Source organism: Falco rusticolus, chromosome 5, assembly GCF_015220075.1.
Source record: "Falco rusticolus isolate bFalRus1 chromosome 5, bFalRus1.pri, whole genome shotgun sequence".
Lineage (NCBI taxonomy): Eukaryota > Metazoa > Chordata > Aves > Falconiformes > Falconidae > Falco > Falco rusticolus.
In genome coordinates this window covers 16,283,091-16,304,085 of record NC_051191.1, presented here as the reverse complement: position 1 = coordinate 16,304,085, position 20,995 = coordinate 16,283,091, and the positions used below count along the sequence as shown (strand labels likewise).

The 20,995-nt window shown below is 39.5% G+C and overlaps 1 protein-coding gene across 2 annotated transcripts in view; it reads right to left on the bottom strand.

Moving 5' to 3' along the window:
- RELN (reelin) overlaps window positions 1–20,995 on the bottom strand; it is a 297,870-nt gene that overhangs the window by 162,427 nt on the left and 114,448 nt on the right. For both annotated transcript variants that reach the window (XM_037387677.1, XM_037387678.1), the window contains exons 4-6: window positions 12,896–12,966; window positions 4,110–4,142; window positions 2,426–2,504 (exon numbers count right to left, since the gene is read on the bottom strand). In XM_037387677.1, the coding sequence (XP_037243574.1) occupies window positions 2,426–2,504; window positions 4,110–4,142; window positions 12,896–12,966 (183 nt within the window). The remainder of the gene's footprint in view (window positions 1–2,425; window positions 2,505–4,109; window positions 4,143–12,895; window positions 12,967–20,995) is intronic.

Genomic DNA, 20,995 nt, shown 5'->3' with positions numbered 1-20,995 from the left:
AAAAGGAACAAAAAGAGGAAAAATAGTAGGCACATATCAAAAAGTATTACAGTTAATATGTGCAAAAGAAAAATATCCATAAAATTCCATAAAACACAATTTTTTAAAATAGAATGATGGAACTGTGAAAGACCTGCACAGATGGAAAATTGTGACAGACCTTAATAAAAAGGAAAATGAATTCAGATTTCACAGAACATATGCATTCCTAACTAACAAATGCAGGTAACGGCTAAAATGCCCGTCACGAATTTATTTGAACAAGATTAACTAACCCAGGAAAATATTTCTGTGTCTTACATGAATTAAATCAATAAAATTAGTTATGTTTATGAAATAGGATTGGAAGGAGTAGGAAACTCAGTAAGAATCTCATATAAAAAAGGAGACTCCAACCTTCAAGACTTCATGTTAAGGACAATTGATGTGTTTATCTGGGTATAGTATGACCAGTAGATATACTCACTATACAGAACAGCATCGGTTTTATACTATAAGAGACCTGTATCTTCTTCTTTGGTGATGATGCATGTACCTATATCATATGAAATGGTACCCTATCACTGTGGTATTTGTGGTGGTAAAATTATTAATATTTAAGATTGAGAAGTTTGGCTAAGCATGATCTTAGCTAAAAGAACATTGCTTTTGACTAAAAGCTACCAGTGATTGTTTCCAACTCCCTACTTCTGAGCCAAGGTGACACTGGGTGTGCTACTCCTATAGGCTCCACCAACAGCCATCTCTCCATATTGTCCTGTTATTTACTGTTGGAGTCCTTAGAACTGTGACAGTGACTTAAGGAGTCCATCCCTCCCAAAGACAGATACTTGACTTTATTAACACTGAAATGATTGCTTTTTCCTTGTATCTTTCCTTGTTTTCTGAAACAGTGTTTGGGTTGGGTCTCTGCAATCACAGAAGATGGGAGCAGAGGGGGAGATGGTGTCCAAGTGCTCTCTCAACTATGGTCATAGTTAATAAAGCTTCTGCCTGACCTGTCCTAAATTATACTTGCCTTATTATGCACATGGATTCCTGAGGTTTTTCAACATCATCTACTGGTTAAAGAATGACAACTACCTGTGCTTGCTGTTTCAGATGTACACTGTGATAATATGAATGACCCTACTCAGGAATCCTATTGAATGAAAAAAACCTAGCAATTGGGAGCTGCTGTATAGAGCTGGGAAGGGAAGGCTTTGCTTTCCTACACAATACAAAAGTTTTGAAAAAGTTTGCTTTCCACTAAAAAAGAAAAAAATCAACCTTACAAATTGCCCATGAGCCAGCAGGGTGCCCTGGTGGCCAAGGAGGCCAATGGGTCCTGGGGGGCATCAGGAGGAGCGTGGCCAGCAGGGCGAGCGAGGGGATCCTGCCCCTCTGCTCTGCCCTGGTGAGGCTGCACCTGGAGTGCTGTGTCCGGTGCTGGGCTCCCCAGTTACAGAGAGACAAGGAGCTACTGGGGAGGGGCCAGCGCAGGGCTGCAGAGTTGAATAGGGAACTGGAGCATCTCCCTTATGAGGAAAGGCTGAGGGAGCTGGGACTGTTTCACCTGGGGAAAAGAAGACCTGGAGGGGATCTTATCCATGCATACAAACATCTTAAGGGTGGGTGTCAAGAGGACGGGGCCAGGTTCTTCAGTGGTACCCAGCGGCAGGACAAGGGGCAATGGGCACCAAGTGCAACACAGCGAGTTCCACCTGAATAGAAGGAAAAACTTCTTTACCCTGAGGGTGACAGAGCACTGGCACAGGCTGCCCAGAGAGGCTGTGGGTCTTCTTCTCTGAATATACTCAAAACCTGCCTGGACTGACTCTGCACAACCTGCTGTAGGAGAAGCTGCTTTAGCAGGGGCGGGACTAGATGATCTCCACAGGTCCCTTCCAACCCCAACCATTCTGTGATTCTGGGATTTTTAGCAGCTGAAAATTAGGTGGAGACATTCAATTCCAGTTAATTTTTTCTTTTGAATTGTTTGGAAACATTTGATTTCAGTTTAGAAGGAGTTTTTCCTATTAGCTTCACCAGAAATATGTATGACATGAACATGAAAAAAAATATATTGAAAAAACAAAGTTTCATTATTGAAATTCATCACATTTTTCATGAAAAGCTATGATTTCAAGAAATCAAAATCTTCATACAAAAACATTAGCTAAGCTCAGCTCTACTCCTTTCTGGTTTTGGATTAATTCAAATTTTGAAGTCAATGAGAATTTTTCACTCAATTTCTCAGTCACTCATTAGTCAATTAATTAATAAACTACTATATTTAGACCCCAATGGAGCAAAGACACACAAAGGCTTACACCAATGTGAGCTGAGGTATCTAGTAATTAATATAATACAAATACTTCACTATAATAACCAAAATGTTTTAATTTGCTCAAATGTGTACAAAAGAAAGAAGTCTGAAACTTACCACATAGCAGGATTCAGTTCTTGCTGATGGTAAGAGTCAAAGTCATCTCGTAGGATAATGCTGTCACTGTGAATTTCAGCTACAAAGAAATGAAAACACTGTATGAAAATAATGCAGTGTAATCACCCAGTGTTTTCTACTTAGGACTAAAGCAATGCATTGTAAAATGAAAAAAATCAGCTTTTTAAAGTACACTAGTTACAAAAGCAGGGTATTCCCAGTTACAAGGGGTTTTTGCTTACTCTGGATCATAATAGTACCACATAAAAGTAAGACATGTCCCAATCTATCACCAAAGTGCAATGACTATGAAAAGATGCAGACATCAAGTACATACCAAATGTTTTAAGAACTTTTGTTCCAAATTGTTTGTTGTTCTGAATGGTCAGAAAAAAAATATTCTGAATCCAGATTTTTGAAACACTGGCACAAGCAGGGAGATGTCCTAGTGAGTGTACTACACTTCTAATGGGCAGGGGGTTAATTCTGATAACTCATAAGCAAAAATCTATGAGCTCACTGGAATTTCTTTGCTGCTATCAGTGGAGCTGGCAGTAAAGGTCAGCTGATTTAAGGAATATAAACTGGGCTATGTTACACAAATGTTTCTAACCATCAGTCTGCAAGTTTGAGGCCCTGATTTTCCCCCTAGATTTCCTGTATCATTTACATACGATGATAAAAAAAAATCCCAAAACTTTGGCACATGTATTTGTATTGGACAGACACTTTTCTACAAATACTCAAATAAATGAAGTAGCTGTCATCTGCTATTCAGACTGAGCAAGAATGCCAGATTCTGTCCCGGACTAATCAAATTGCAACACAGGTCTGATGTGTGCTCCATGTCCTGCTTGGAGAGCAGGAGAAGCAGTGCCCTGCTCCTGGGTGCACCTTGGACGTGCACTAGGACAAAACCATCCTCCCAGTGACTCAGCACAGGTGTGACAGTGCTGTCTCACACTGGGGGTTATGGGACAAAGCATCATGGAATGGTTTGGGTTGGAAGGGACCTTAAAGATCATCTAGTTCCAACCCCGCAGCCATGGGCAGGGACACCTGCCACTAGACCAGGTTGTTCAAAGCCCCATCCAGCCTGGCCTGGAACACTGCCAGGGATGGGGCAGCCACAGCTTCTCTGGGCAACCTGTGCCAGTGTCTCACCACCCTCACAGGAAAATAACTTCTTCCTCCTATCTAACATAAATTTACTTTCTTTCAGTTTAAAGCCATTTTCCCTTGTCCTATCACCGCATGCCCTTGTAAAAAGTCCCTCTCCAGCTCTGCTGTTGGCCCCTTTAGGTACTGGAGGCTGCTCTAAGGTCTCCCAGAGCCTTCTCTCCTCCAGGCTGAACAACCCCAACTCTCTCAGCCTGTCTCCATAGCAGAGGTGCTTCAGCAGCCCTGGTCCTCAGCCAAACAAATGCTGCAATACACAGCTAGGAAGAAAAGCTCTGCAGCATGGTATACTCGCACTGCAAGGGCTCAAGGGCAATACATAAACAGCAATAAAAATCACAATGAAAAACCAACTAATCAGAATTAGACATAATTCAACTGATTTTATATGAGTCTCATTTTTATTTGAATTCCCCAGAGCTAGTTTCATATGACCTTACAGATTGTTTATTATAATAAAGTTAGGGATTCTGAGTTTTAGTAATAAGAATGACAAATCACCTACCTAGGTGAGGATGTAAGGGAGCTTCTGTCGGGGCTGCAGAGAACAAAGACACACAATGCATGAATATCTTCTATGATCAGGGCTTAATTGCAGCATTAAAAATCAATTCAACATAAAACAAATTGTACTGTACATGTTCTCCTAAGTCAACTATCCTGACAATTTAATTATGAAAAATGTGATACACACCAAAAGTTATAAAAATATAATAGGAAAAAATATTCTCTAATTAATTAATCATCAGTAATAAATGAAAGACAGAAATAGTTGTACAGCAAGGTAAGAAAGATCACTTCCAGTCTAGGATTATGACCTATATTAGAAATAATTTGGATTAAGATTCAGTAATTCAGTGATTGATGAAGAGAGTGGGAATTAGGCTGAACAAAAGAAATAGCCCAGACAAGGCAAAAATGCCACAACTGACCATTTATACTACACCGGACAACATTTTACTGGTTATATTGTTGGGAGAAAAAATCCTGGTATTCCTAGTGCAACAAGTAACAGATTACAACTGTAACAAGTAACAGTAACTCTGCAAATCACAGAATCAAACCCTTATTTTAAAGCACATTTTCACATGCATTGCTAAATCAATGCCCCAGTAGGTCTTTGTCTTCCAAGAAACAGCAGAATATCATGATGACACCCTGCATGGTTGGCATGTGTGTAAAATGACAAAACTTCCTTATTCTCCTAACACTTTGCAACAGGAGACTGGGTGTAACATTACACAACCGAACACAGAATGTATCTGAAAGGGCATAGCTACATAAAAAAGATGGGGAAGTCTAGGACCTGGCTACACAGCCTGCTAGATACTCCGTGATAGCTACTACATGCATAGCCTTGTCCAATCTTAAATCCAAAGTAAGTTACACCTCTTTTGCCGAGGCACAGAGGGTACATATAAGCAAGCTCCTGGGGAACTGCCACATCTTTCGCTTCTCAGCACCTCGCCCATGAAGTTGTATTTCTAGATGTATTTTGTACTTCGGTAAATAGAACACCAAAAAAAAAAAGAATTTTTGAAACCAGGATTTTTTTGATGATTCTGTATTTCTTGTTGGGCACTGACCTAAATTGTATCAGTACTCCTGATTTCTTTAGCATATTTGCAAAATTTACTGAAGTACTGCAATTTCTGTCATAACATCTGACAAATGAAAGATAGATTAAAAATAAGCATAAAGATGAATGCAGCAATCTGTGTAGAGCCCTCACAGATAGTCATTTGAATAGAAAGTCCAACACAAATCTCAAGAATTTTGTTTTTCTCTTCCTGCTTTCTTCTTAAACACTGGGTTTGCATGGAGGCGTGACATTCTGTAATGAAATTGCAACGTTTCATGGGGAAGTTGGTGATTATGAAGACTGAGAAAAAAACAACTGAGTTATCTGCAGACCAGAAAAGAATGGCAAGCAGTCTGGATTTGCAATGGCCAAGACCTCATACCTTGACAGAAAAAAATCTGGAGCACTACAACTCTATTTGCACATTACACTTGGCACTGCCTCCAGGTTAACGCTGGGCTGCACTGGTGGATACTACACAGGAAAAGACTGCATTTGTCCCCTGCAGTCCCAGGCACTGTTTTTCTCCATGGAGGCATGTAAAAATTTCTCTAGAAAACCATTTAAAAATGTTTGCACAGAAGAAATAGATTAAACTGGATTAACTGAATTACTTCCCAGATTGAGCAATGTATACCATTCTGGATTCTGCCTGTAGGAAAAGCAGCACATTATGGCATGGAATTTTAAATACTCCTGACGTTGTAAGAGATTAAGCTTAAAATAAGACCCCTGTCTCTGATGCTCTGTATGGCTGCTTTTCATTAGTTCCAGATCTTTACTAAGAGATGATGCATTGTGAACACAGGTGTGGCTGAGGGCCACTCTGCTAGTGCTCATCTATGAGGAGGATGGTCACATCAGGCCACATCATGGGCAGACTCATTAGTTGCCCAAGCAAATTTCATTGGCCTTTGAGAGTAACTTAATTGACAGATACCTTCCTCTCCGATGACAGTGGTTCAGACCTCAAAATAAAAATGAAAGACTAGATAATCATTCGTCTCAGGTCGCTTGGCATTGCTCTTTGGAAGAGACTTTCTGTGGAAGATGGTCCAGTATAGGATACACACAGTCACTAGCTATACTTTCTGAATATTTTATGTGAAATTTCAGCATTTAGCCAAAAGGTACACATATAGCACAAACCTGAAATCTTTAAAATTGCAAACTCCTTTGACTTCAGCATTTTTTAAAGTATAACTGGCTGTCCATGTGATTAAAGAATACAAAATTGAAATAAATTGAAACCTGAGAATTTTTCCTAAAATAGCTCTTTGATTATACGCATAGAATATTGCAAAACAAAACTGCTTTTCAATAGACTGAAATGAAGGAAACTGTGCAGATGCATACTAGTACATTCACTTCAAAAACTAGAGGTGGAATTAAGCAAAGAATGCTGGACAAAAGGTTGCTCTTACAAACAAAGACTTTATGTTGAGGAGGGGTTCTTTCCCAACTCTTTACAGGATCTGAGAAGCCCAAGAATTTTTGCCCTAGGTATTCCTTCATCCGATTTGTAATTCGAATTCCAGAGCTGAATATGACAAAAGACTGTGAAGGTACGTTTAATGAGAGCTAAACCTAGACTTTAATCTCCCTATGAATAATTTCTGTATTACATATTATACTTCATAACAGCACTGTGTTGATCTCAAAGTGTTATAGTTGAGGTCCACAAAATAATATTAATTCAGAATATCACACAAAACCAGTTGTTGTAGTTTTAAAATATTTGCAGATCTGCCTTTTTCATCAACTTCTAGAACTACTTATTTTAAGACAGTATTGTACAGTAGACCATACAATGTGGCTGAAGTCAAATGGAGTTTCCGCACATAACTGACAAAGCTAAAAAAAATTAAATATACGGAGTAGCTATACAGTGCAAAGATATAAAATGTTTACAATTTAAAAAGAATTCTACAATACTTCAGAGTGAGGGGGGGGGAAAGGCTGTCTTAGTCTATATTTTAAACCACAATTTGCTTTCTTAGATGCTCCTTAGGCACATGGTTGGGTGGTTGTAAATTTACAATCAGTATTTGTGTGGCTCCAAAATGCCTCTTAGCTTAAATGAGAATGTCGTACCTTTTAAAAAAAAGTAAAAGAATTTGTTATTTGATTTTTAACTAGCACCCTGAGTATATATAGAGCTTTACAAGAGACGAATTGTACTAAGCAAAGAATGGAAACAGAGCTCAACGGAGTTCACAATCTAAGAGGCATGAACAAATACAATATGAGAAAATGTAAGGAAATGTAGGATGATTGCCTTGTAAGACAAGGCAATCCCTTTGGTAAGGAGAAGCACAGAAGAAAGTGTACAATACAAAGTGATTCAGGGAGAAAAAGGCCACAGTGAAACTGGAAGCGTGAGAATCTTGAGGAAAGCAATAGGGAATTCAAAAGTCAATGGGGTCATTGTGGGGCTCTGTGTCAATGGGATGAGGGAGAATGAGGCATCTTTTAGAGTAAAAGGTTAACATTTTCTGTGGATGAAGTAAGGCTACTGAAAGGTTAAGCCAATAGAAAAATATGCCCTGTTTTGGTTAAACTGGAAGGGAGGGAAATATGAGAGAAGTGGGAAAGGAATGTCATCTTCAGATAGAGGAGCTGGAATATATGAAGGGAAAAAAGACTGGGTGATGGTCCTAATGGCAGTGGAAAAATAAGTACCAAAATCATTAAAGGTGGCAATGGTTAACAGTTAAGCAAAACTAGTCTCCATTCAGATAAAATGAGCTACCGTAATGCAAATTAAACACACGTTCCAGCAATGTCAGTTTGTACTATTGACACCCATATTCTATAGATCTGTGGGGTCAAGCCTGTGTACAGGGATAGGTGGGGAATACAGGATAAGAGAATATTCTTAAAACTCTCTGGAAAATTGACTTTTTTTCCCTTTTTTCTGAGAACCCGGAACATTTATTTTAAATATAAAGGAAAAGTGAATTACGGAAACACAAATGCTCTCAGAGAAACACCGTGCTTAGAGTTCAACAACCAGCATCCATTAGCTGTTGCTCATCAACTCATCACAAACAAGATATGGAGAGAGATATATTCTGTTTTGCAGATTATGGAAAAGTCTAACCTCCTTGAAGGAAATTAATGCTTTTACTTAGACTTCTGCCAATACTTTGTCTCTACTGGTAAACAAAGTTGCTATTGAATGATACAGACTGAACATCCCCGGAGACAGAGTCAATGTGTTGCCTGAGGGCTGCATTATTCTCGCTGACACTTAAGCCAAGGAAAAATACGTCAGCTCTGAACTCCAGTCTGCTCCTCTGTAACATACTGCTCTGGTCAAGCCTGAGAGCCTGCAATTCATTTTGTGGTTTTTTTTCAGAGTGTTCTTCCACTTTACAAGGTACAAAACTCACCTAGAAGGTCTTCTACAAACACTCAGGCAAAATTTATCAAATAAAAGAGAGTCTGGGCCAATTCTCAGGATTTACTTTCATATGGAGACATCTGTCAAACTGTAGAGTGGTTTCTTAAGAAAGGAATCCCAATCCTATAATTTGTGGCATTGAGTATGAGATTGTGTAAAATTCTGGGAACTATGCTGAAAGGAATGATTTTGCACTAGGAGGGAACATCCTTCATCTTTTCCATCTCTTAGGTTTTATTTTTTTGAGAGTCTCCCCTAGTCAGTCAGAACTAAATTACACGCTCACAGATCTCTCAGTATGGTCCTTATTTCAAAGAATGGTACTACTGATCCAAAGTTACTTAGCATACTGTGGAAATGGCATCCTTAACCCTTTAGCACCCCACTTGGTGTGGGGTGAAGGCTGGTGGGGTTGTGTGAAGCGAGTCCCGGCTGCCTCCATCCCTGTACCACAAGCTGGTATTTCCAGCAGCATCGCTGTATTCATACAAACCTAAACTCTTTTGAGTACCACAGCACAATGCAGCCAGGTCTGCTGTTTTGCCAACCCCATTTTAATTATGCTACTTTTATTAATGTATTGTTTTTGTTCTCCTCAAGTCAGGAATAAATATGAATTGATCTGTACAATGATAAGTTTAACTTATTTTCCATTTATTTTGCTATTAGGTCAACAAGTTAGAGATACAGTTAATTAAAGATATTAATGGTGTGAGTATCATTACTCATTAACATCTTATTTGTCCTTAAAAGTATTTATAGGACATCTATCTTTTCTGTCTTTGTTTATACAGTTTTTGTTTTCTGGCCAATTTCTGCTGGATTGACTCTTTTGTCTGACAATTTTTGTCTCTTCTCTTCAATATCCAATACAATTCTTCTAAACTTTAAAGCTTACATCACTTTTCAAAGATCTCCCTAGCTTCCAAAAATATTTATTATATGCTGAACACATAGCTTTTCAAGCAATTATTTTACTTACTTTGGTGTCTTTCCCTATGGCATCATTCCTTATTCTGTTTATATTATACATAGGACTGCTTGTTCGGCATTGTCATCCCTTAACACTACCCTTTATCATCCTCTAACTCTCTTCAAAATAAGAACTACAGTTTTCTTTCACTGCACAAATCCCATTAACTCTATTAGGATTTTCTAATACACATCCATGTGTGGACAGCCAGAGTGAACATGATTGCTGAGATTCCTTGCTACTTTCACATCACCACGCATAGCCTTTGTACTAGTTATTATGAAGCCTGGTGTAATCTCCAGTGAACACACTTATTAAAAAGATATCCTTTAATCTATGAAGCTGCCCTGTGGTTTTATTTTCTTTACTTAATATGTCACATCATTCACCACAGCATTTCAGTATAGTAATGTTTAGGGCCAGAAACAGACCATAAAACCTAATTAATGTCAACCTACCTCGCTCTTTTGCAAGATTTTAGATGCAAAAAATACGATATTTGCATCTAAATAAATTCACTAATTATTTCTGAAATAATCCTTTGTTTTCATTAATAGTATTGAGGTTTGCTTCAAAGAAACTCTCTTTTATTTGAATAGGAAAATTAATCCTAATAGTATAAGAGTTGTAACAGTATGCACAAGTTAGGGGGACTAATGCAATGCGCATTGTCTGCTAAAGGAACAAGAACAAAAGGTCAGAGGAGAGCCTGGTGCTGGAATGGATGGGAGGAAGGGCAATGGGCAACAGGGTGGTGACTATCTGAGTCAAGAAAACTGTGGCCGAGCTAGAAAACCAAGGGGACAGAAGCCTTGGTGAGGATAAAAATGCAGGAGAAAGACCAAGAGAACCTCTGAGAAGCTTGCACATCAGTGTTGCAGGGAAACCTGAAGACTGGTTTCATGGCTGTCGTACACTGTCAGCTGCTCATAGAGCAGTACCTCTGGGTGACCCTTGATGAAGTCAAAGCTGATGTTTACAGTTACCACAGTGATATATATTTTGGAGAAGACAAATCCAGAAAGTCTCTGAAGCGACTGTGTATAAAGCAAAGATAATTGCTGGGAAAATCACAGGAAATACAAAAGTCATGAGGCTGTGGGAGACTACGACCAAGTGGGGAAGCTGAAGGCCCTTTCAGGGAAGCGATGCAGGACGTGGCTATCAGTGGCTGGGTGGGAGGAGGTGGCAAAGGGACTGTCATAGCTGAGCAGCCAGGGAAGGCCCAGGGATGGCACATCTCAGCATCTTTTACTCTCCACACACAACCAATACAGGAATCCCATTTTCTCTTTGTTCTGCAGAGTCCCTGCAAACCCAGGGACAGCACACAGTACCACAACTTATTGTTCTAACCAACAGAAGTATTGCTGAAATGTTCATTTGAGGTTAGGTTGTGCTCCAAAATTGGAGAAATGTAAAAAGCATAGAAGGGTGAAAGAATTACAGTTTCTGCTGTCAGCTCTCCTACTAAAATCTCCTGGTACAGTATGTCTGAAGAAAGGACTGTCAGAGCCTGCATGGATGGATTTCTACTCAGCAGTCTCTGCTTATCAAGGTGTTTTCCTGTAGCAGGGAGAAATCTTGTTGCTTTGCACATATTCTCCTTGACCATGCTGCCAGTTCTGACACTGACAGCCATATATTCCCTTTCAACTTGCTTGCACATAGCTTTCATCATGCTGGTCACTGCCAGCTCTCTGGCTCTCTGCCACCAATCTGTCTTTTACTTCCTTCTCCTTCCCTTACCTGCTCTGGCTACCACAGACTGCCTCTGGCTGTGATGCACTCACTTCACAGCCCTGCTTTGGAGAAATTCATCTGCTTCTAAGGCTTTTCATCATTTTATGTTGATGACTCTGCAATAGTAATTTTTCTGCTCTTGACTTGTGTCCATCCAGCGAGTAGTCTGTGTGAGATATTCTAACCATCCTCCTTAGCATATCTGAAATGGTGGTCCTGCCAACAATTCTGTTCCCAAATCCCCTTATACTAGTCACTGAAACACTACTCTTCCACACCCACATGATGGGGTTACAATTTATCTCCTGTTTTGAATACCAAATCCATTTTGGTAATTTCTCCAGCTGTTTTTTCCTTCCACACAGTAAAAATACCAATACATGCCTAGCACAATCACCTTCCATCCAGCTCATTATAAACCCCTTCTGATTGCCAGCACCTGTGTTGTTTTTTTCTAATTCGTTCAAAACACAAGCAACTTCCGAGCTTGTTAGCTAACATCTTCAGTCATGTCTCTGAATCCCCCTTCCTACTCCACATTGAAATATTAAAATATTAAAACCTCAAATACTGAAATTGAAAACTGAAATAATTTTCCTTCAGTATCACAGAGGTACTATTCGTCCCTTGTATGAATAACTCAGTATATGCTCCCAACACAACGTTGTTATTGCAAAAGCCATTGCATAGATATTCCCAGATTCATAGGAATAAAACAAACACCTATAGCTCTAATGCACCCAAAAGATGTATTTGGGGGGATTTTCTCTGTCTGTTAATATGAGAACACATCTCTAATTTTGAAGCGTTTATGTCAGAGCGGTTTCAGAAACATGGCCTGTATTTCACTGTGTCTTTTCACATGGAAATATCGTTGGAATTTTGTGGAGAAAACTGGATGAGCACAGAAATTTCTTTCTCTCCTGTACCAAAAATGGCAGATACCTTCTCTACTTCCCACTTTTAATGAAGCAGGTTCAAAGCAGTGTACTGTTTGTAGACAACAGCTGACAATAGGACATTTATTTTTAAGTTACTCATCAAAAGGATGTATATGATAAGCTGTGCAAACAATTAGATTTTTAAAGTTTATGTAAGTAAAACATTTTTGTTTAGCTATAAAAATGATCAGATGTTGTAGGTGATGGCCAAAAATTAGATGGCCTACTTTCACAAAATGGGAAGGCAGGTTCTTCCAAAGATACGTGTGAGCTGGATGGTAAACAAAGCTTTTGCTGCAGGCATATTGCATTTTTTGCTTATAGTTAATACAGTGAAGGTTAAAATAGCTTGTGGTTTTGACAAAAAACAAATGTTGGTCGTTGCAGGCTGATTTCAGGGAAGTGTATAACGCAATAGGAGTTACTTTAACTTTTGTATATTCTCCAGCATTTAGGAGAGAGGACAGAGGTGGTTCCAAATTAACTAATGGGAAGTATGAAGCCAAAGAAAGTATCAGTTTTAAGAACATAAATCAGATCCCGATACTAAGTTTCCTACAAAATAGCTTTCACGATAAGTAACACTGACAGGCAAGTACAATGGAAAACCACATTTGCCAGATATTTTTAATATGATGGCTCTTACCTCCCTGTTCACACAACTGTTGTGCTAAGGCATCCTTGAATATAACTTGGCCCCTATGAGTAGCTGTAGCCCTGTGAACATAAAAAAGACAACAATAAATAATGTAGTATCCTTATTTATATATGCATATGTATATCTATATGCATGACTAAGCAAATCAGAAGTCCCATTCTGCTTTCTTCCTGTGTTCTTCTTTCTGCATTCTTTCATACTCATAGAATAATTTGTAGGGATTGTTTCTGTGCATTGCAAAACAAAAGTTTCTAAACCAAAACGGCTAGGTTGATAATAAAAAACACTGGCCCAGGAATTCAATGAAGGACATGAGTAAAAGCAAGCATATGGCAAAGCTAACACATCACTATGCCTGAGAAAGCATACCTGTCTCAGTGCAGAACAGAAGAAATGGTTGCAGAGCTGCTGTCCTGTGAAATTAATAGTCATATGATCCAACAGGCAATAGCAATGACAGTACTGTTAAATGCTACTGACAGAAAGGTAGAGCGTGAATGGATGTCCAGAAAGCCTCTCTGGAAACAAAGGGAGAGACGAGTAAGCTCTAGGCCCCAGGCTTCTGCCTAACAACTCCAAAAAAAAAGGAGACCCTGCAATATTTTTTTTGGTATGCTGCCTTGGATTTTGCTGCCAATTAAGTTGTTCTTTCTTTTTATTTCCTTCATTGTCCAGGCAAGCTAAAGTGGATTACTTTCTTCCCCCCCCCCCCCCCCCCCTTTTTTTTTCCCTCTTTAAATCATCATCATTCTTTCTCTTTTTTTTTTCCCCCTCAAAGAGAGAAGCCCAGTACCTTCACACTGCCTGTCCTCTAACTATTCACTTTCTGAACAACATACTGTTGTCTTGGTCTCCTCTGGTCTCAGTCTGTCCCCATCTTTGAGAAAGCAATACGCCTATAGCTGCATGTAGAGTTCCTATACTTGAGATCTCACCAGTTTTGTCTAAAGAATAATTACTTCCCACTAATGACCCACAGTTAACAGACCGGCTAATGTACCATGGAGAAAGATTTGTCATTTTATTTTCTCATAATCAGCCAGAAATACGATGCAATTTTATTTGTGTTTCTCTTACAGAGCTGTAATGCTGACAGTGCTAGTTATTCTTTATTTCCAATTGCTCATTTCATCCCTGTTCTCTAAGTGAAGTACTTCACAACTTCAGTTTTATCTCAGAGATTTCAAAACTTTCCAGTATTTGCCAGTGTTTGATTTGGCTGCCTTTGATTTCTTGCAGCCAAACTTCTTCCAATATGTCTAGACTTATACACACTCTTCATACATGTTCTTTATCCTTTCTCCAAGTCGGTAATGAAAATAATTAACATTAATAAGCTCAAGATAGATCCATATGAACTCCTTGAGATAGCCTCTCGGTTCAACAGTATGACATTGAAGGCTACTTTATGTTTTATCAGCCAGCTGTGTGCCCTCTCTAATGAATCGCACCTTACTTGCTTATAAAAATGTCAGGAAGAACCATAAAGGAATAGCCTGAGAGGAAAGCCAAAACATAATTTATTTTTTTTCTTGGCTACTAGGCCAGTTGCACTGACAAGGAAGAACAACAAAAGTAACACATGTAGTATTAAATTTTTCATATATGGTGGATCCTCAAGGTAAAGCCGATCTACAAACTGTCAGAGTACAAACAGGAGTAAAAGAAACTTTGCTGGGATCTAATTTGCTTCCTGCTCATTTAGAAAAGCTCTGTTTATGCCAATGCATGTGTCCAGAAATGCAAAACTATGGTCACCTGATGATCCTAGGGTGTTTAGGGTACTCCCTTTCTCTGCTTGCGGAAAAGCTGTGTTACTTTTTCCATTTGCTTGGATTTTCATGGGCACAGGTAAAGCTGGAACCTTGCCTTACCTGGTGGCAATAGTGTTTTGGCCACAGTCCTGGGAACACGCTACCCGTGTGAGGCTTTGGTTGTAGTCCCTACCATGTGCACCAAGGAAACTATTTTAGGATTTTCATCACTTCTGTAACATATAGCAAAACACCATGCCATCTTCATTAGCATTTCTTCATCTGCTGTCATGACTAGTGACCAGGGTAAAGTATGAACAAATACATTGCCCCAGTGCAAAAAGAAAAGTACGAGAGCTGAGACATTCTATCTCATTTAAAAGAATGAACTAAAGTACTTCTTAAAGCTCTGTTGTGATGAATATGCAAGAAACCATGATCACTACATACATCTCTGCAAATTTCCTCACAGGCGTATGCAGACTCACAAGTCAGAATGGGACCAACCAACCTCCAAAATCAAACACTTGCCCAGGCTTCTTTACAAGGATGAGATATGGTGACGTCCTCTGGCAGCTGGGATGGCAGGGATCCCACAGCCAGCTTCGGGTCCAACACAGCACCAACAGGCTTGTTTTGCAAATACATTTTGTTGTGGGAATTCCATGTTTTGAGCAAAAACCCGGGCTCACCCTGCTCCTGGGCACATACAAGAAACCGCCACACCTAAGACACAGCAGTTATTTTGCAATTTCTACCCCTCCGCCGGGCTGGCAGGGTACAAGAGAGCACTCTTTGCAGACAGTGAGAAAGAAAACTTACATTAGCATCGGACTGGGGCTTCAGAGATGCTGTTTATGCAATAGCCCAGGATACAATTCAGGGTGTATGCAACAATGATGGCAACCACAAAATTCCTTTATGAGGCAGATAGGAGCAAACTCTCAAAACACGGACCACATGCAGAGGGGAGCTCAAGTATGTGTCTGAATGCAAACAAATACCAAATAATACCGATAATACCAAACTCTGTACTGTTTACTGGATCTCTGCATGCGTGTGAGAAAAAAGGGATTTGGGGAGAGCGCCAGCAGCCAGTTGAATGATCTGCATCTTTTTGTGTCTATCATCCCTTGTTTGATAATGCAGACTAGGAGCCAATTATTGCTGCTCCATAGCAGGAGCAATCTGCACCCTGGGGACAACAGTGCCGTGCAGTAAGGGCACCGCTTCCTACCACATATGCTCACATTAGCATTAGTTTTGCGATGGGCATATGCATGAGCTGTGCACCACCGGTGCAACTTCAGAGAATTATTAAGGTTATTGTTACTGTCAGTTTACCAGTATTATCTGCTTGTTTTTCTCTATATTCATGCTTTATTCATGGAGCAAATGACAACAATGCAGTGCAATTATGCATGAACTAAGCTATTTCTAGGAAAAAGTGCAAAACATACCCTTTTGGTATTGAACTTTCTTTGCTGGTGATATTCCTACCTGACAGGTGAGATTAATGGACCAGGATCACAAAGTTGGATTTTGCACCTTTAAAATTATGTAACATTTGCAACACCATATCCATACCTATATTCACAGTCAAGTCTAAAACCTACATAATATTTCTATTAATTAAAAATAATACTGGCAACACCTGAAAAAGACTCTACCAGAGAAAGCAAACTATTCAACTATTAATTATGGGGGTTTGTTTCCTCGACATACATATCCACTCAATGATTTTTGTGCTGTTTTTCAAAAGTTTCTATACTGTCTTTAATGTAGTGAAATATTGTTTAGATGAAGGGTACTTACTATTAATTGGTGTTACTCTACTCCAGTCTATAGTCCCACTCTGTCATTGTATGCTACTTACTTCCAGCTAAAGGGCAAGTGACTAATCAAATCTAACCCGTCAATCAGCCAAAAGGCAAGATGCATGCTCTGCATGTCCCCAGAGGCAATTCCTCACTAGGAACGAATCTTTCCAAAGGGATGAGAAATTAAAGAAAAATGGGAGGGAACAGGAACATCATGACATGGTAAGTGAGAGCTTCAAAAGAAAAACAACTTAGAGGTAATAAGGTTCCTCTTTATATTAACTTCACACTTCCATTAGCCTAGATGTATTTGTTTGCCTGGGGCTATGGAGGAGAGGAAAATGTGTTTTTAAAAGTAGCAAGAGGAGTTAAACTGCTGACAGAGGAAGAAAGAGGTCTGAACACAAGATGACTGTATCAGGTGTCAAGGCTCACTGTCACTTCAAGGCACCACTAACCCTACGCTTCAATTACAGCAGTTCTGTAAAGAATTTTCCTTCCTAAACTGCAACTATTCAAGATGAAATCAGGTGCCAATAAGAATTTTTAGATTGTCTGTCACTGAAAAGCAAAAAAAGAAATATGACTTGCTGATTGTCTACTTGAACTATATATAGCCCACATCACCTGTGAAATAGCACTTGAAGCACCACCCTGCTCTAGTGCCAACAAGCTTAAAAACACTTTATTTGAGTGCCAGCTCCTCTGAACATAGCCTAAGTAATATCAGTTTGGCCCCTGTGCAATGACACAAATCATTCCAGGTGATTTGGGAGAAAGCAAGCTGGAGACACTTGCATACATTCATGAACCTATAGATAGAGAGACGTCCCTCCAGCTTCCTGTTGACTAGATGCAGCATGCTGAGCTGTGCATCCAGGAGCAAAGCACCTGTCCCAGGCCTTCCCCTGAAGCTGTCACCATTTGGTCGTGCTCTGGGGTTTGCACACCTGTAGCTCACTCTGCCCTTACGGGGTGCTTGGCATCTATGTCTTCCCCTGGCGAGGGAAGGCAATGGGACAAATTCATTTGTGAGGAAGCTGGGAAAAGACTCAGATTTCCTACAGTAAAATACCTCATCTCATGAGACCCCAAAAAAGGTTTTCAACAGGACCAAGGAGAATGAGATTATTTTTTCACCCCCTGTGCCCACTGCTATCAGCTGCATTGTGTATCTGTACACAGTGGTTCATGACTGCTTCCTCAGAGTGACATCCCTAATGCCAGCTCCAGGGAAATCAGTGATTGATTACACAAAGCTGAGATCGGTATTCCCAAACCTTACAGTGCTGTTCCCCCCGTGTCAGACCTGATCTGCTTACAGCACAGACTGTGCTCCCTCCCTGCTGCTGTGGTCGGTGCTGAGCGTCTGATGAGCCTGGGCTGGTGTGGAAAATAGCAATGCATACCCAGTAATTGCTGTCATGATTTTTATATTGAAGTAGCTCATATTTCACACTGGATTCACATGCATTGCTAACATGCTTTTGTTAGCAAGGGTGCATTTTAAAGAGAGTGTTTCAGCTCAGGAGAGCACAAACAGGAGAGTATGTGGGACTGAGCCATGCATGGACACTGCTTGCGCTGCCTGGCTCTGCCAAGTGCATGTGTGGAAAAGATGCACGGAAGCACTGCCCAGAAGCCAGGGTAGATATATGCCCTTTTCATGCAAATAAACCGGTTGATTTTTAATGCATTGTTAAATTTGGATGACCATCTCTGCTTGTTGGGTTGTCTTGTTTTAGCTCTTGTCTCTTAAAATAAAAAATGCTCCCCAAATGTCACCTTATTAGGAGATTCCAAAATAAAATAACTACAAAAACTAGATAGAGAATAGGTCTTCTGTATCTTAAGTACATAGGGTAGTTGTGTCCAGCCTTTTTTGGTGGGAGTGTAAACACTTTTTTGCAGGGCCTTGCAAAGGTGATTTAATGACCATTTACTGTGTACGGCAGGAGGTGAGGCCAAGCTGACAGGTGTTTTAGCCCATGTCTCCTATACCATGGCTGAAGCCTTCAGCGACATTTCTTCAAGAGCAGCCAAGACCAACATATTAAACCTAGAGGGAAGATGGTGCTGGTGTTGGAGCCAACAGGTAAAATGCCCAGAGCACTTCTGGCTGCTAATCCAGGAGATGCTTGGGTGGGCAGCTTTCAGCTACTGCTTAAATGCCTCTAAGTTGTTTTTTTCAGTTTCCATTTCACATGCAAGCACAGTCTAATTAAAGTAGCAGGAATTAGATTTGTGTGCTCTGGAAGGCACATTTTTGACTCTGCCTTTTCTTCCCTGTCCCCAGTGGCATCTTCCCAGAGATGCTATTTAAAAAGTCATCTTTCCTGACCATATTCAACTGAAACTGCCACAGAAATTTGGCAGGTAAGATGTAATTACTCTGGTGTAGACATTTCTTCAGGAAACTGGAATTAGCACACTTGCTCTAAAAGCCTTGATCAGAAGCGAAATGTCTTCAGAGGGAAAGGATTAAAACGGCCAGCAAAAACTAAGGTATGTGTCAGAGGGCAAAGAGCAATCACTTCATTTGGGGCAGCTGCCCTGAGCTGAAGTCTGTGATTCACATTCATAAATTATGCTCGTGATTGACCTCATGGATGAGTTAAGACTCCTTTGCCTTCACATAGAGTAAATGCAAGAGAAACAAGAGCCACCTCACCTTCTCCCTTGTCTCTGAATTTCTTTCTGGGGACTGCACATGTAAGGAAAGCAACTGAAAAGTCAACCTAAGGGTGTGCCGAGTATCTTTCTTAAAATTACAATTTTGTTTTAAAAAAATTTGAAAATAATAAAATCTAAGAGACAGAAAATGTAGAATGAATGTCAAAAGCCTTCTCAGCCAGAACCAATAAGCAACAAGGAATCAGTCTCCTTTTGCAAATGCTTTTGGTATTAAACCAACATTTAAAACCACATACATGCATGTCTGCCTATAGAAGCAAGTGCATGTGTACCCGTGTCAACTACCTTTACCTGATACCACACTGTCATTAATAAAACGTGCATCATAACATTGATATGGCTGGCAGAAGCTATCACTGAGTTGGGATAAAACACACTATGAGCAAAGACAGGCTATTTCTCCCTCTCACACACTATCTATGCACTCCAAAAAGCTAATTATAACTCCTTGAGTGTTGCTAGACCCAACCTGCATTCAGCTGGTCTTGCAGAACTTTTATCTCATTCAGTGCACCCCATGCAAAACATGCATTTTTAAAACCTACATCTTCAATCACACTTCAGCCTTTATAAAGCGTGCAGTGGTCCATGCACACTCCTGTGTGTTCACCTGATGTGTACATTTCCAACTGTATACATGGTCCAGTGCACACTTATAAGACAGTTATAAAGTGGGTTTTGTTGTTACTCTCTGGTATTTAAAAAAAAAAAAGAAAGAAAAAGTTATATACTTGAGAGGCAACATGATGTTTTGGACTACATATAAGAGCAGGAATACAGCAGTTAAATGGTAACACCAAACCAAAATGAAATGGATTTACTTTTTTTGTGGTTTGACGTGGAGACCTGTGCTAGCCTGTGTACACTTAGGCTGTGCTAGTCTAATTAGGAATTAAGTACAAATTTAAGGGTTTTCTTTAACCAAGATTTGAATAAAACGAATGTTCTCAAGTAGAAAAATAAAGGAGATGAGCATATAATCATAGCCTGTATTACAGAGAATGGATCTAAAGTTACAGCACTGGAAGCAGAAGGGTGTACAGGCAGCTCTGGCCACTACACTTTACAATTTCTAAGAAATTTCTTCTATAGTCCTAAAAAACACAAAACTTTTTTTTGGTTGCAAGGTACAAGTACAACAGAAGGATACAACAACACAGTATATATGCATTATGAAAGAAGGAAAAAGTAAGAATTACTGTTTTAAGCTGTATATAAACATTTTCATTCTCCTTTCCCTTGTATATGAAAGAGGAAAAAAGCAAGAATTACTGTTTTAAGCTGTATATAAACATTTTCATTCTCCTTTCCCTTGTATCTCAGAGAATAAAAAGATGGGGGGTTTTGCTTCTATCTAGTTTCATGTGATGGGAATGATTAGAGTTTCTTGCTGACTGAAAGCAGATTAGGACAACATTTTCTTCTCAGCTACAGGAAATCCAACATTTTCATTAGTATTTTTCATTGTGTGATTATAAAAGAAAGCAAATTCTATTTTTTCTACATTTTAAATAAAGGGTTATTGCAGAGGCATCTGCCAAGTAGGCAGCTCATATAAATAATAGTACAAGCATCCACTGTCTCTCTACTGACACAGTGCCAACAACTGTTTTCTACCTCTTTCAGTGTTTGGGAGAGGATGCTGTCCTTCTCTTAGGTTTTGCAATCTATCATGCTTTATTATCTAGTGAAATATCGATTGTATGGATTTCAGCTTTTTAACACATTGAGTATTTATAACTATTTGAAATCTATATTTAACCCTAAGCTAATGAATGTGTTACATCTTTCTGGTATAATAAATACTGTGTTTCCCAATT